The sequence below is a fragment of the Amphibalanus amphitrite genome, unplaced genomic scaffold (assembly GCF_019059575.1).
Source record: "Amphibalanus amphitrite isolate SeventyFive unplaced genomic scaffold, NRLGWU_Aamphi_draft 000704F_arrow, whole genome shotgun sequence".
Taxonomy (NCBI): Eukaryota; Metazoa; Arthropoda; class Thecostraca; order Balanomorpha; family Balanidae; genus Amphibalanus; species Amphibalanus amphitrite.
Window position 1 is genome coordinate 1 of NW_024882198.1, and position 16,887 is coordinate 16,887.

The 16,887-nt window shown below is 51.7% G+C and overlaps 1 protein-coding gene across 1 annotated transcript; it reads left to right on the top strand.

Annotated features, from left to right (window-relative positions):
- The first annotated feature begins 6 nt into the window (after positions 1 to 6).
- Positions 7 to 4,256, top strand: LOC122364859 (matrix metalloproteinase-25-like). Its single transcript, XM_043335638.1, has 4 exons — positions 7 to 230; positions 552 to 668; positions 1,758 to 1,810; positions 2,993 to 4,256. The coding sequence occupies exons 1-4, from the start codon at positions 21 to 23 to the stop codon at positions 3,174 to 3,176; spliced, it is 564 nt and encodes a 187-aa protein (XP_043191573.1). The 5' UTR covers positions 7 to 20; the 3' UTR covers positions 3,177 to 4,256.
- Positions 4,257 to 16,887: the final 12,631 nt, after the last annotated feature.

A 16,887-nucleotide genomic window follows, 5' to 3' on the forward strand; every position in this document is an offset into this window, starting at 1 on the left:
AATGGCGCGCCAACGGCAAGATGTACTTCTTCAAGGGCTCGCAGTACTGGCGGTTTGACAGCGAGCTGGAGACCACAGGCCGGCCGGGCGTCAGCGACAAGTACCCGCAGCCGATCAGCATCTGGCAGGGCATTCCCAACAACATCGACAGCGTGCTCATCTACGAGAACAAGCGCACCTACTTCTTCAAGGGAGACTCGTACTATCGGTTCAACGACGCCGCCTTCTCGGTAAGTGGGGTTAAATAATTATTTCTTTTCTCCTTCGGAAAATTGAAACAATGAAATGATAAAATGTCCATGGTTTTGGCCCTATACGCTATTCAGTACACAATCATGTAACTTTTGCGTAAATTTACGAAAAGAACAACGTACAGTGGGTGTTCTGCCTGTTCTCACATCCGCGCAACTTCCGCTAATAAGTTAGTCTGCTAAGCCAGCATTCACATCGGTGTCATGATGCCATTGGCCATACCACATGCTGAGCTCGGGTAGTGTCGAGACTGGGAAATACGTCACCCACCGGCTGACGTGCCGATCCGTTTCCCGCAGGTGGACGCCTCCTACCCCCGCTCCACAGCCGAGTACTGGTTCGGATGTACGGGCCAGATCTCCAATCTGGTGACACCGTCCAGCGACAACCGTCAGACTACAGCGGAAATGACGAAGGTGAGCCTCCCCCCTCCCTCGCCCGCCGCCCGTCGTCCCCGCCCCTGCCTGTTGACATCTGTTGTCTTAGACAGTGTCCCTGACACACAATCTAGGCCACAGGAGGGAACAGATGGTGGACGACTGACAGAGTCTCCAGTTTAATTAATTTCATTTTTCACGGCTAATGTCTCCAAGGCCGCGATATTGTGTGGTTTGATCCAAACCCGCAGGTACAATTTGTGTAAATCGGCGCATTTATAGCTCACTTTTCAGGTGGTTACGGGTGATCATTGATATTAACCATTATTGATTTCAAAATGGGAATGCTCTCCACCCACCAGTACACAATCTCAATTGGATATTCCGATTTTGAAATATGGGTCAAAAACTATACCCATCCCTCGAGGTCAGATAGGCCTTTGGCTTGGCCTGTCTGACCTGGAAGTGGAGAGCCCACCGGCCGGGCCAGCGTCCACGCATGTCGGCTCGATGTTTACTGGTGGCACGCGATAGTCGGGGCAAATGAGGACGCCGGCAGTGTCACCGTCACCCACTTGTGTCAGTGTCACCAAACAGTGTCAGTGTCACCAGCGCGTGTTTACCTTCGGTTCACGACAGTCGAGACCTCAGGGCGCGCCTCCGACCCTGCCTCCGACCCGCGGCCGAACCGTGTTATGACGGGCGCCGCGTGCCGGTCCCGGTCGACCGATTAGCCCTGCTGACAGAGCACAATCCACAGATACTGTGTGTTCACTGCCAGAGACGGGGCACTGGTGTCATTGTAGGCTCTGGAGACAGGCGGGCTGCCCGAACTGTGCCGTGGGATCCGTGTGGGGTGCTCAGAGGGCAACGGGAACTTGTGAGGGTCATGGGGACATCATGACCTCAGACATGGCTCGAGCGAGGGGGTTAGGACGTCAGTTTGTAAGCATTCCAGGTCTGGTGACACGGAAACACGCTGATCTGAATGTTGTATTTCACCTATGTCCATGGATGTGTTGTTGTTTGACGTGGATCACATTTTATTTTTATTTTGCTTGATTTATGGAACACCTTATTGGTCAAGTTCGTTTTTAGCAATGCCTTCAACATGCACTTGCTTCCCAGGTCCCTGGAAATCGTCTACGATTTTCTCCTCGTAATTTTCCATTCAGTGCGAGGTACGACATCGTAGTACCGTATTTCTAGCTTCTAACTAGCATGACACATCATAGTACCGTATTTCTAACTTCTAACTAGCATGACTCACACTAACTACGTAGTTAGCTTTGGTGAAAACTAACCGTAGTTCTAGATAATTGCACCACTAACCATCGCACAAGGCATTCCTGGAATTCAAGCAGAACCAGAACGTATGCGACGCAATTTGTATTACTAACGGATCGATTCATCCCATCCTCTCTTTCATAACTTCCTGCATGTCCATTTTGCACATGAAATCCCAGCTTGAATGAATAACAGCCAGCGGTAGTATGTGTATGTGTGTACAGTAGAAGTATTGTGGTCTTCTCTAATGTGCAGACCTAGGCAGTAGGCAACCATAGTCATTCTAGCCAGCACGTGCGGCGCACTGCTGACCTTGCGCCGCGCCCAGCATGCCGCAGCCGACTGCACGGACGTCGAACGCTCGCTGAGCCAACATTTAGTTTTCTCACACGCGCTCGACCGGTCGCACTCAAATAGTGGGTCACTTCGTAGCGTCGTGCCAACACTGGTGACACACTAACCGCACTGCACCCACTGCACTCGGCGCGGCTATGTTTGTGATGTCAGCATGCCAATGGAGCGTATATTGTGTTAATTGATGTCACAATGAGTTGTAATGTGACGATTATTTCATAAATATGCAAGATATTACAACAAAAATTACCCGACGTTTCGTTTATTATAATTAACGAAAAAGTTAATGTTAATGTTAATTATAATTAACATTACCCTTGAAAAAGTTATAATAAACGAAACGTCGGGTAATTTTTGTTGTAATATCTTGCATATTTATGAAATGATGTCACAATGTTCCCTTTTTCTGTATGCATTTTGGTCAGCAAATAAGCCAATCACTTGTGCATGATTCTGATAAATGATAGGAACAGTAGAAGCAAGCTTCTTTGAAATTATGTTTTAAGATATTCTTGTTTTATTTACATCTTTTTTAGATAAGTTTATGCAAAATTGCACATTATCCATTGAAGTCAAGGCGACATATTTGCTGTTTTTTTTTGTCGTTTATTTGTGTCCTATGTATTCACCGCTCGCACCTCGTCCCGTCGGGTCGACCTACCGCGTCTCCGTGTCGGTTTGGTGACGTGGGTGCCTAACTGACCCGTGTATCCCTCCGACAGTGATGGGGTTCGGCGACTTTCTGCCGAGGATCGGCGGCTCCGGCGCCGGAGGTCTTCTGCCCAGCCTGCTGCTGCTGCTGCTGAGCTCAGCCGTGCTGGCTGCTGCGCGCTGCTGAGACGGCTGATCAGCGGTCTGTTGCTGGTTAGGAAGTGCAGTCTCCCGGGAGCATATCAAAGACTCTGAGAAAGACGTGTGTCGGAGACGAAGTCACGGTCAGTGTGTCTGCCGCAGTGTCACGTAGTCTCAGTTTCGGAGTCAGTGTCGCGGCGGCAGTATTCCAGACTTATTGTCGAGGGCAGTCCCCCGGTGCCTGGCGACACAGTAGTTACAGTGACGGATATCGGCCAGTAAGTTGACACCTCGTCTGAGCGGTGTCAGTGTGTGTTGTCTACGCCTGCCGTGCGGCCTCCGTACAAGGACGGGTGGGATGCGGACCGGCCGCCCCGACCGTCGGACAGCGGAGCTGACCGATGTAATGTTTACAATCCCACCGCCCTGTCCAGCGTCCCAGCGGAACAGAGACACTCCTACTAGCGGGGGGGGGGGGGGGGCTGACTCAGCTGACCGACTCAGCTGGACTGACTCAGCTGGACTGAGTCGTCGGAAGCTGAGTCAAGAAGTACAGCACGGCGCTCGAATCCTAGGAACGTGACTCGTCAGTGGATATGTTATTGAACCGGGAACCGAGCTGGCTCACGGAGCACTGCCCGCACAATGAATGGAAGAGTCGGCTCACGGGGCGGACTGGAGCGCACGTGATGTCGTGAGGTCACGGGGAGGGAGGGGTAAACGGGATCCGGGCATTAGGAGTCGGCCGAACCGGCGCCTTCTGTGATAGAATATGTGTCCGGCGCGTCGGCCGATTAGTCGAGCTGTGAGCTCGCGGTGAACGCAGAACGGCTCACATGTTCACGATAGAAACCATACTGTGTAGTGTGTGTGCTCTTGTGTGTATGTATGTGTTGTTGTGTATGTGTGTCGATAGTTATCACGAGCCAGTAAACACATAGTTGAACAGAGACAAGCTCCGACTAAACGGCGCTGGCGACGGAGCTATTGGTGCTATTCTACAGCCCTATTTAGTCAATATCACTGCTGGATTATATGAAATGTTTGAGATATGTGTTTATGTGTCATTAGTGTATGTTAATTATCGAAACTGAATCTCCTATAGGAGTTCCGGCCATTATCACAACAAATGTCAGCGATTATCCATGCATATTCATGATAAATACATGCTAACACCATACACATTACACAAAATACCGTGTTTATGGAAGATGCTGATCACTTTTGATGAGTTAACCTCCAGCTTATTGATTATGCGTCAGCGCCCAGTAGGTACCAAAGTTGCTTTAATCTGATGCCTATATTTTTCATAAGATAACGTTTGATACGACAAATGTTCGTAAGTCGATGATAAACAAGCAAAATGGGACAGCCAACTCACAGTATTTATCTACGATTGCTAGCCGAGGCCATTAGGTATAAGGCCTTGCAGTACAGTCTAACAGCCAGGAAGGCATTGTGGTACAGCCTAACAGCCGGGAAGGCATTACGGTATAGTCTAACAGCCGGGAAGGCATTGCGGTACAGTCTAACAGCCAGGAAGGCATTGCGGTACAGCCTAACAGCCAGAAAGGCATTGCGCCTGCGGTACAGCCTAACAGCCGGGAAGGCCTTGCAGTACGGTCTAACAGCCAGGAAGGCATTGCGGTACAGTCTAACACCCAGTAAGGCATTGCGGTACAGTCTAACAGCCAAGAAGGCATCGCAGTACAGTCTAACAGCCAGGAAGATATTGCGGTACAGTCTAATAACCAGGAAGGCATTGCGGTACAGTCTAACAGCCAGGAAGGCATTGCGGTACAGTCTAACCGCCAGGAAAGCATTGCGGTACAGTCTAACAACCGGGAAGGCATTGCGGTATAGTCTAACAGCCAGGAAGGCATTGCGGTACAGTCTAACAGCCAGGAAGGCATTGCGGTACAGTCTAACACCCAGTAAGGCATTGCGGTACAGTCTAACAGCCAGGAAGGCATTACGGTACAGTCTAACAGCCAGCAAGGCATTGCGGTACAGCCTAACAGCCAGGAAGGCATTGCGGTACAGTCTAACAGCCAGGAAAGCATTGCGGTACAGTCTAACAGCCGGGAAGGCATTGCGGTATAGTCTAACAGCCAGGAAGGCATTGCGGTACAGTCTAACAGCCAGGAAGGCATTGCGGTACAGTCTAACACCCAGTAAGGCATTGCGGTACAGTCTAACAGCCAGGAAGGCATTACGGTACAGCCTAACAGCCAGGAAGGCATTGCGGTACAGTCTAACAGCCAGGAAAGCATTGCGGTAGAGTCTAACAGCCGGGAAGGCATTGCGGTACAGTCTTACAACCAGTAAGGCATTACAGTACAGTCCGTACAGTCTAACAGTCAGGAAGGCATTACGGTACAGCCTACCAGCCAGGAAGATATTGCGGTACAGTCTAACAGTCAGGAAGGCATTGCGGTACAGTCTAACAGCCAGGAAGATATTGCGGTACAGTCTAACAGTCAGGAAGGCATTGCGGTACAGTCTAACAGCCAGGAAGGCATTACGGTATAGTCTAACAGCCAGGAAGGCATTGCGGTACAGTCTAACAGCCAGGAAGGCATTACGGTATAGAGTAACAGCCAGGAAGGCTTTGCGGTACAGTCTAACAGCCAGAAAGGCATTGCGGTAGTCTAACAGCCAGGAAGGCATTGCGGTACAGTCTAACAGCCAGAAAGGCATTGCGGTAGTCTAACAGCCAGGAAGATATTGCGGTACAGCCTACCAGCCAGGAAGACACGCTTCCGTTGTAACACCTTATACCGAGTTTTACTCTTAGCTGGTGTGCACGGAGTCCAGGTGAAGACAGATGAGTTGAAGAGACTCAAAAGGCGCCTCCTCTTCAATAGTTCTCCGTGTGTGAGAGTAGGTAAACGTTTACGAGCGTTGTATGGAAAGAATGACATCGGACGGTCTTGGTCCGATTGCCAAGCATGTAGCGTAGCGAACTTGTGCTCGCTCTATAGTGCATACCTATTGCTGGCAATTACCAAAGGCAGAACGATATACCCTACATTTTACAAAAAGCTAGCGTGAGAGCCTGGCCTGGTCTGTAATGTCTTCGAGAAGTAACTAGGTAGGTATTGCTAGACATCTTCCCAGTTATTTATTATACGCCGGTTTCACGAGCAGTCTTGTGAACATATGAATTTGAAATTGGTAAACAAAGCTGTACTGAGTCATACCTAACGCACCAAGGTGTGAATGAATGTCGCTGCATTGTGTTCTTGAAGCTGACCGAATTCCCAATGATTCAGGCTGGGATTCGTTGCGAAAATCGCACCACTTCCGTCGTGACAGCGCATTGAACATCACTCGGGCCCCGGACTGCCCCACAGAGTCGGTCCTCAGCCTGCCCTCTCAAGCACGCTCTGTCACACTGATATTATTCAGCACAGTCAACACCATAAACCGGAAATACTGCAGGGCCTGCCGGCCCGGAAAGGCCACAGGCGTGGGCCTGCCACCCGCTTGGATCGTTCCCTCTCCCCCACATAGGATATTATTCACCATCAGATGCGTATGCGGTCACCAGAGGTCACAGAGGTCACCGGACAGTCACCAGATATCACTGGGTGGCCACCATTGGCCGCGGTATGTCCGGCACCGGACACCACCACCCCGCCGTCGGCGCCGGGTTTTCCTGAGCTGTCGGGATCAGTGCTGGCCCATGCTGTGTCAGCTGGATGACCGAGTCGGCCGCCCGGCGACTGCACTAGGTCAAGGTCACGTGACGGTGCCAGATGGGAAGCGTGCCGCGAGGGGAGGGGAGGGGGGAGGGGTGTCGGTGCCGCGGTGTGACACTGCTGGAGCGGCGGCCCCCCCCCCTCGCCGTAACAGAGTCCTGAGCGACTGCCTCGGCTGGCCTCGGTCCTCTCTGACACATCCACCACACGGTGTGTTTCGATCTGTCCTCAAGGTAATCAGTCTGCTCGCCCCAACGCTCACCATTTGTCCTAGAGTTAACTGGTTACCGTCTGTCTGGTTGGGAGTTAACTGGCTGCTGGCTGTTCGAGAGTTGATTGTCTGTCGTCTGTCTGGCTGAGAGTATCTAAAATTGCCAGCGCAGTCGTCTGTCTCCACGATCTCTCATCGTCCAATCGTCTTAGCTGCTGATATCCATCGGCTGCTTTAGGCAATATCCATTTAAAAATGAAAAAAAAATTAAGCCGAACAGACCTAATGTGGAAGAAAAACGGGAAAATCGACAGAATAAAAAGGCGCGTGAATTAACGTTGCCTGATACCTGCTTCACCTTAAATCCATCCATGTGATATGCTCGCAACGCTTTGTAAAAATGTATTCAATAAATAATAAGGAATCACACAATCACGAGATAACGCAGCAGCCGAGCCGACCACTCACTGGGTCGAATATGGACGGATAGTCAAGCCAGGGGGTCGGGCCCCTCTCTCAGCAGATGGCAGTTGCATACTGCCCGAGTAAGCACATTGCCCGTAACAGTCGATACCCAAGATGGCTGATACAGTGTGAATGTACTGCCCGAGTAAGCACATTGCCCGTAACAGTCGATACCCAAGATGGCTGATACAGTGTGAATGTACTGCCCGAGTAAGCACATCGCCCGTAACAGTCGATACCCAAGATGGCTGATACAGTGTGAATGTACTGCCCGAGTAAGCACATTGCCCGTAACAGTCGATACCCAAGATGGCTGATACAGTGTGAATGTACTGCCCGAGTAAGCACATCGCCCGTAACAGTCGATACCCAAGATGGCTGATACAGTGTGAATGTACTGCCCGAGTAAGCACATTGCCCGTAACAGTCGATACCCAAGATGGCTGATACAGTGTGAATGTACTGCCCGAGTAAGCACATTGCCCGTAACAGTCGATACCCAAGACGGCTGATACAGTGTAAATGGCTGACGGGTCTTACAGCTAGTGTCCTCCGGGGCGAACCTCGGGACCACCCAAAGCAGTGTCAGACACACGGTATAGCATCACCAATGGACACTTTACATACATGTGCCCTCTCCGCTTCACTTAGAAGTACTCTTAGACTTAGAGAGTTCTTATTGTACTACAGCAGCATTTCACGATAGAGACGGCTTATATGTATATGTAGCTATAGCACATCACATAACGTATCACACTCTCCAGTTTTAGAGCCATCTCGCCGTAACACGACCCGCGCCTTTAAACCCGTAACCACAACTAGTCCATGTCCATAAGCGGGTCCTGTCCTGTCCACAACAGCGGTCCCCGTCCGGCGCGTGCACAACCAGTCCATGTCCACAAACACTCCCTGTACACAAACGGTCCTCGTCCACAAACGGCCTACAAATGTAGAAATCCACAATCGACACTGTTATGCAAACGACACTTGAAATTCGCAGCGGCTATACCCCCTAAATCAAATCCATAGCCCCATCAAATGGGTGTTGCCACAATCAACAGTCCTTATCTGCTCAAACGGTGGCCCTGTTCCCATTGGATACCACTACAGAAGGTCCCTGTCCAGTATATATCTGTATAGACATGGCTTACACAAGAAACTGGGCACAACAGCTATGCTAAATTCATTCAAAGCCAACTGAGCGGCCAGATAGCGTCGTAACTAGTTCAATGATGTATAGTCATTGCTGGCGTCTGTTTCGTTCAAGGCTCCGTTGCCAGGCGGTCGGAGTCCACACGAGCGCTGTTAGCACGTCGATAACACTCTTCGAACACGCATACTGCCTCGTCACACTGGATAATACTGTCTCGATGGTATGTGTTGCCTTGGAATGGTCATTATTTGAGTATTCTGTGAAGCACATTTTGGAAGAATGCTGTCTGAAGTACAGTTTGGGCCTAAAGACTTGCAGTTCGACAAAGTACTGCGACATCATAAATGCATATACAGTGGTAACACCACCTGAGAGCACGTCAAACGTGCCGTTTTCCCTACAGTCTCATCAGTTTACGGTCCATTCTGCTTAGAGCGTTCACGGACCTCATCACAGGGGACCTCATCCACCCGGCCATCACCAGCTGCACCGGCCCGGGAGCGTCCGTCCCGCCGTCCCCCGTCCCCGGCCCCGTCCCCGGCCCCGTCCCCGGCCCCGTCCCCCGGCCCCGTCCCGCGGCCCCGTCCCCCGGCCCCGTCCCCCGGCCCCGTCCCGCCGTCCCCCGGCCCCGTCCCCGGCCCCGTCCCCCGGCCCCGTCCCCCGGCCCCGTCCCCGGCCCCGTCCCCCGGCCCCGTCCCCCGGCCCCGTCCCCCGGCCCCGTCCCCGGCCCCGTCCCCCGGCCCCGTCCCCGGCCCCGCCACCGGCCGGGGCTCACTGAGCGGCCTCCAGCAGTGTGTCCAGGTCCATCCGGGCCGGACACACTGGGCCGGGGCTCACTGAGCGGCCTCCAGCAGTGTGTCCAGGTCCATCCGGGCCGGACACACTGGGCCGGCTCACTGAGCAGCCTCCAGCAGTGTGTCCAGGTCCATCCGGGCCGGACACACTGGGCCGGCTCACTGAGCAGCCTCCAGCAGTGTGTCCAGGTCCATCCGGGCCGGACACACTGGGCCGGCTCACTGAGCGGCCTCCAGCAGTGTGTCCAGGTCCATCCGGAACCCGTACAGACTCAGATCGCGGCGGAACCGCTGCTTGACGCGGCGCAGCAGGTGGCGCGGCACCAGCGGCAGCTGCCGCGCCAGCTCGCGCACCACCGTCTCGCGGGAGTCCGCCGACTCCGGGGGCGGCCTCCAGGTGTTCCTCCAGCCCATCTCGGAGGCGAGGAACGCCACCTCCGTGTCCAGCTGGGCGGCGTGCAGCACAAAGTCGTACCGGTGGTTGCAGACGGCGCAGGTGTCGGCCGCAGGCGGCAGCGGGTCGTCGGTGACGGCCAGCTCGAGCACCTCGGCCAGCGAGACGGCGGGCCCGGTCCGCTGGCCGGCCGGCACCGTCCACCTGCGGCACGGACCACCAGTCAGACAGGTGCTGCCGCCTGGCGACAGGGAGCCAGCGTGCTGCTGTGCTGCCACCTAGCAGAGGCAGGGAGAGCGAGCTCCTACCCAACATTCGTCGAAAATAACATAATATGTCACTAAAGCAGTATGGCGAGCATGTGATGGGTCTCACAGTTGAACACAAGCAATTCAACAGCCGCTGATCATGCATAACAATTGCGTCCTCAGTTTAATGTTTTCGTCAATGACCTGTGCCTATCGGTTTTCTAACATCTTTGCCACATGCGTAAGTAGGCGGAAGGCACGCAAGTAGCGTAGCGTGACATGGTATTCTCTAATTGTTAACGATGAGAACAACGGTTCCAAGCGAGTTGCGCCATAAATTACATAAGTTATTCCGGTTGATGCCCCGAACTTCAATCTACAGCTTACCTACACGTTCCGTTGTCTCTTACTGGTGCAATGAGAATTTAGATCACCCCCTATTAAATTTAAGCTGCATTTAGGTCCACATTTATACATGTTGAGACAAGGTGAATCAAGATTGCCCGTAGAACATCGAACCAGGAACCTCGGGGCATTTTATGATATCGAAGTCATGGTATGCGTAAGACACTTGCTACCTCAAAGTCGAAACATTCTAAAATGTCGTGCCTAGGAGACAAAGGCGAGTGATTGCTCTAACGCGCACCTCCGGCAAGTCTATGACGCTTGTCCGACAGCTGTGGCGGCTTTTTTCGCCGTCCATTGTAGCAGGGCGGCCAAGGCAGTATGCTGCATTTATAGGAGTATCGGGGTATGATGTGTACGAGTATAAGACATCCTATGAGACATCCTCTGTTTACCTCGATTGAAATAGTTCATTGTCACACTCGTTCTAACTCGGACGTTTGGTGTTAACACCAAGGATTGCTATCACTGTTTGCCGTCACTTTAGTGCATACAGAACAGAAAGGGCGGCCAGTTTTAATTCCGCAGTGTTAGGACCGTCTGTGACAACAGACAGCACACAGCCTTCAATAGATGAAGCGGTACAGTCCGTCCCTCGTATGAAGTTATCGTCTATTGTGCCACACACAAATGAACCGGCTCCACACCTGCTCTTCCACGGCAGTGAAGCCCTCATGATTCGCCTAATGAAGACACCACTCTGGCCGCGATCGGAAAGTTCGCCCCGCAGCAATTAGCACCCTCTTCATCAGGGCAATGACGGCGCGTTCTGTTACATTGGCGGCCAATTAGGCCTTTGTTGTACCGATTGCCGTGTCATCGCGTGGACCAACAGCGAGCTCTCGGCAGAGCGTCCGGCCGCCGCCCCAAATGAGGGCCCTGCGTACCGAGCCTTTGTGGCAGCGGCGGCAATATGTCGGCGGTCTCAATGGACGCGGCCGGTGAATAGAGAAACAGAGCTCCTTATAAATGGCTCTGCTAATCTTTCGCATAGCAATGCATAGATGAAAGCCGAGCCGATGGGATGGTAATGTTCGGTTATGTCTCCCAGCATGGACCACTACTCTCCCAGGCATGCCCGGCTTCATCGTGCTCTTCATGACGCTAGCATTGCCCTATTTTGGAACGATGACACTTCAATATTCTTTATTCAGTAGTTGAGGTGCTGTAAACGGCCGTTCTTTCCCTTAGTATCTCGATATACAATCTTAATGAGCGCACGAATGAAAGCATTTTTCTTCCAAAGACCCCATTTATCTTATATTGTGCTACATCGGAAATTAATCCATTATTTCCGAAGTGAAAATCGGGTAGGTATCATATCATGAGGTGGAATAATGAATGATGAAGTATAGCCTGTCTTAACTAATTCGAGATAGGGCTTATTGCCATAATCTTCTTATTTTTGTCACCTATTGGGGAGATGAGTTCGGGCAGCATTCAGCATAAAGGGTCGAGCGACCACATGCAAGGGTTGCACTGACTAGGATGTCTAACTAGGATAGGATACTAGGATAGGATGACTAACTAGGACTAGGACCACTGCACAACGATGCACGAGGTCCTATAGGACCTATCGCCACCATGGTACTGCACAGTCACGCACTGTCGCTGGCCGAAGGTCATCCCCATGGGGCGCCGCGTCAGCAAGTCGGTTCGGTTCACTATTGCACTAAGCAATTATGAAGCTCACGTAAGGATAATCACGTGTAATATCCTTCCGGCTAGGGCATAGCTCTCTTCCCTGTCCTGCGGCTGTGAGACTGCCCTGCTGGAGTACAAATAACGCCCTGACCGAGTCGTAAATATACACACCTCCCTCCAATCTGAGGCCCTCGCGGTGTCGGCGGAGCACACGTACTTACCACCCACGATCGTACTACCAGCCGACTGTCACATAGGTTTACCAACAAGGTCAAAGCACTTGCTTTGTAATAGGGAAGAGATTAGAACGGCATTTAGCAGATATATAACATGTCTGCAGAGATCGAGACATTAACTGATAGTGACCGGGCGGACACATCTGTGATATGTTCGCTGATACGGACAAAATTCATGACGTTCCTCTCGTTCTCTTCTCTCACTATGCATCGTAGTGCACCGGGAAAGGAGCGTATCGCAGCACTTGGCTGATTTGCTGACAACCAATGCTTCACGGGAACATCTATATTCGGTGAATGAGGTCGTGTGCCGCATTCTGGGGACTCGTCTCTGCTGAGCAGTTTGTAGGTATTATTTGATGTCACAATAACGGTCTATGTAGATGACGAAGTTCCGTTCTCCGTGACCCCGACGGCCGATGCCGATGACACCGACATCAGTGTCAGTCAAATAGATGACACGCGACACCGCCTACGGTGGCATCATCTTGACGGGTAATTTACCGCCGTGGTAACGTGTAAATGCTCAGAGAGACCAGGAAGAGGAAAATATCCAGACCCTTAACTATTCACAGATACCGCTATCCGATCTCGAGACCGCGAGAGGAAACTGCAACAGCTTCATTATAAAACCAGAAGGCTATAACAACCACAGCACTCCCTCCTAGCCAAACTCGACTTGGTCCGAGTGTTTGCGATGGCCACCTGCATTCTGTTGCACGCGTGGTTGCAGCTTGTCCTGCGGGTGGGTGACACCGTGACCAACCAACCAGCTCCGTTAATGGACAAGCTGCATCCTGAACTCTGCCGAGTGTAAACAGCCAAGCTGTGGTGCATCTGATAAGTGACTCAGTGAGGAAGGGAGGAGCGCTAGGGAGAGAGGAGTATTGAGGGAGAGAAGGCGAAATTACGACAGAGAGAGAGAGAGAGAGGGAGAGAGAGAGAGAGAGAGGAAGAGAGAGAGAGAGAGAGAGAGAGAGAGAGAGAGAGAGAGAGAGAGAGAGAGAGAGAGAGAGAGAGAGAGAGAGAGAGAGAGAGAGATAGGAGAAAGAGTTTCCTACCTTTAAGAAAGAGGACGGAAGCACAGAGCTGTCAGAATCAAAGTCAACTTCTAGACGGCAATTAAGCCAGACACCAAAACCACGCACATCATTCCATAATCCACATTTCACGTGCGATCCTTGCAATCATTTATTCATTAGCCCCATCAAACCCATTTGAATCACGTCCCAATGACGGTGGCCGAACATGGTCTTCATTTTGCAGCCGCTCGTCTGCATATTTTTTTCAAGCGGAAAATTGCCGGTCATGTAAATTCAGACCGCTCTCCAACGTTCCTGGTCTTCGCACGGCCTCGGGGCTCGGAAAGCCGGCGGGAAGACCACATAATTATATGCGTTCATACGCACTTCAAACGCAGGGAAGGGGTGGCGGGTCGGCCGAGCCACGGTTAATAACCTCTGACCACCCTGTTACTGCCTGTGGCGAATGCAGAGACCACCTGGCGGATACAGAAACCTTCCGGCTTACTACAGCGACTTCTTGGCGAATACCGTGAGGCTATTAGGCGAATAGAGCGGCTGCCACACGTAGGGCACAAGGACGGCGGTAAGACTGCCGCCCCGCCGCGGGAGGTCTGCTGACTACAGCGGCTGCCTATGGCGTATACAGCGGCTGCCTATGGCAGGCACACGGACGGCGGTGCAACGGGCGACCTATGGCGGGGCCGGTGACTGCCTATAGTGAGCACGGCGTCTGCCTATCGCAGGCACGAGGACGGCGGTGCAGCGGCTGCCTATGGCGGGTCCGGCGGCTGCCTATGGCGTCCCCACGACCAGCAGAGCAACGACCGGCTCGCCGCAGGTGCTTTGGTGACCTCGATCAGCGCCGCCAGTGCACAAGTTATGGCTGTCTTCGGTGAGTTGATTCACAGCTACGACCTACTAAAACGAGGCCAAGCGCTGTCAGACCAACTAAAAATAACTGCGGCAACGAATAAAGGGATAAATGCTTGCTGAAGACTAAAAGGGTGCTCGCATAAACTGGCAGATTTTTATCGAACACAACATAGGTGTAGGAACGTTTTCGAAAGTGGGGGGCCAGGCTCCCAGAGGCACAAAACCTCACCTACCCCCAAAATCCATTTTCTCCTCGGATTTCGGCCACTTTATTTTCGCAAGCATGCTCAAATTGGTTAAAAAAACGTGACAAGAAAAAAAAATCGACCAAAATCTCGGGGAGACACCCGTCCAGAAATTAAATCTCATGGACGCGTCCCCCACGCCTCCGCAGCCGCGTTGGCACCAGGAGCGGATCCAGGAAAACTCCAAGGGGAGGGTCATGAATCGAAGTAGTGCCCCTACCCATACCCAAAACCTCAACTGATTTTGGCCACTTAATGTTGGTGGTGCCCTATTTTCATTTTTTATTTATTTGTTTTTGCCTTGGCAGGCCTGTGGTGCCCCTGCTAGGCCGCAGGTGCCCCTGGCAGGTTTGTGGTGCCCCTGGAAGGACTGTGGTGCTCCTTACGAGCCTGAAGTGCCAGCGACAGGCCCATGGTGCCTCTGCGAGGCCGGTGGTGCCCCTGCGAGGCCCTGGTGCTCCTGCGAGGCCGTGGTGCCCCTGCTACATAGGCCGCTGGTGCCCCTGGGCCCTGACAGGACTGTGGTGCTCCTGACAAGCCTGAAGTGTCCCCGACAGGCACGTGATGCCCCTGACAGTCCCAAGGTGCCCCTGCGAGGCCAGTGGGTGCCCCTGGCAGGCCTGTGGTGCCCCTGGTAGGTCTGTGGTGTCCCTGGCAGACCTGTGGTGCCCCTGCTAGGCTTCTGGTGCCCTGACAGGCTGGTGCCCCTGAAAGGACTGTGGTGCCCCTGGGCCCTGACAAGCCTGAGGTGCCCATGACAGGTCCGTGGTGCCCTTGACAGGCCCAAGGTTAACGATGAAGCACAAATGGAAATCTTCATGGAAGGGCAGGCCGGAGAACCGTCAAGTTTGTTCTTTGGGGTGATACCTACAAATACATTAAAAAGTTCGGCAAAAAGTGGGGGGGGGGGCAGTTAACATTACTGGCCCCACCCACTATGAAAAGTGGGGGGGGGCCACCGTCCCCCCCGTCCCCCCTGTTCCTACACCTATGGAACACAATCAGGGGCGTCGCCACGGATTTTTGAGTGGGGGGGGGGGGGGTCGGGTTTCTAGTCTTCACCCGATGGGTAGGGGTGTTTTTTTTTGCCACACTTCCCAGTTTTGTGCGTGCGTATGTGTGTGTGTGCGAGTGTAACAAATCGGCGCGCAGCGCCGCCAAATTTGGTATAACCTATTAGGTAGGTATACCTACCTACATCACTTGCGTAAAAATTATCACTGGTCACTTAAGGTCAGGTCGCCATGTCCAGTTCAGTTATACGGTATACCTCTATCAAACTTTCCCCTCTCGCCATTCTTGTAGCTTTTCTCCCATAACTTCGAAATTTGGTACACTGTATACCTAATGTATGGGGTTATACGTGTCAGCAATTCATGATTCTGAGGATTTACATCTATGATCTGGAGGCAGGTCAAATACGTGACCTCATCATTAGAAAATAATGAGAAATTAGAAAAAGCACGAATGCCTACTGCTTTGAAAAAGTTCGTCAGAAACGCAAGATATCTTTGGAGCCATGACAAATCAGCTTATCATTTCCAGGGACAGGGTGCAACTTATGGCGAGTGATGACTCGAAACAGTGCTGCCAGATGGGGAAGGCTGTAATCCTCTATATCAGTTACAAAAATCCTCCAGATTCCTCCAAATCCTATTGGTAGATATAGAAAGGCGGTCTTGGACGCTGCGGGGGGCTATACCCCCAAAAAAGTTTCACCAAATACTAAAAACCCATCGGATTTCGAATCTTTTCGCACTGCTGTGCAGTTTAAAAGATACTTTTTCTTATAAAAGTTGTTGAGTTTTCGTTTTATCTTCAAAAAACGAAAATTTTCGTCGATTTCAGGCGCTGCAGGGGGGCCGGGGGCATTTGCCCCAAATGTCCCCCTTAGATCCGCCAGTAGTTTGGCACCCTCGTAAATATAGCTACAGACTGAGACATTCTGCAGTCTCACGGTGATAAAGGACGTGATATATCCTAACGGGTAGGGTGACGCTGGGCAGGAAAATGCCTTTTTAGTCTTGAATGTGTTATATTTTTCCATGAAATTGAATATAATAATCGGGCGACAAATCCTCCAGATTTTCCTCCAGAATCAAAAATCCTCCAAAAGCGAAATTTGTCCGCAAATAGAGTTCAAAATCCTCCAGATTTGCGGAAATCCTCCAAATCTGGCAACACTGACTCGAAAGGTCATTAGTGGAAATGTCCATCGATGGCCACCAGCATTTTTTTTTTTTTCTACAACTTTTGACGCTTTTGTGAAACGGGTTTAGGCTAACTTTTCGTTAGCCTAAACCCGATTTTCAATTTATTTTAATTTACCCTAACTTTTTGGATAGCATAAATTAAAACTAGTGTATTTTGATAGGAACAGCCCAGATCCGAGTTTATACTAACTTTGGAGCACGTTAGCCTAAACCAG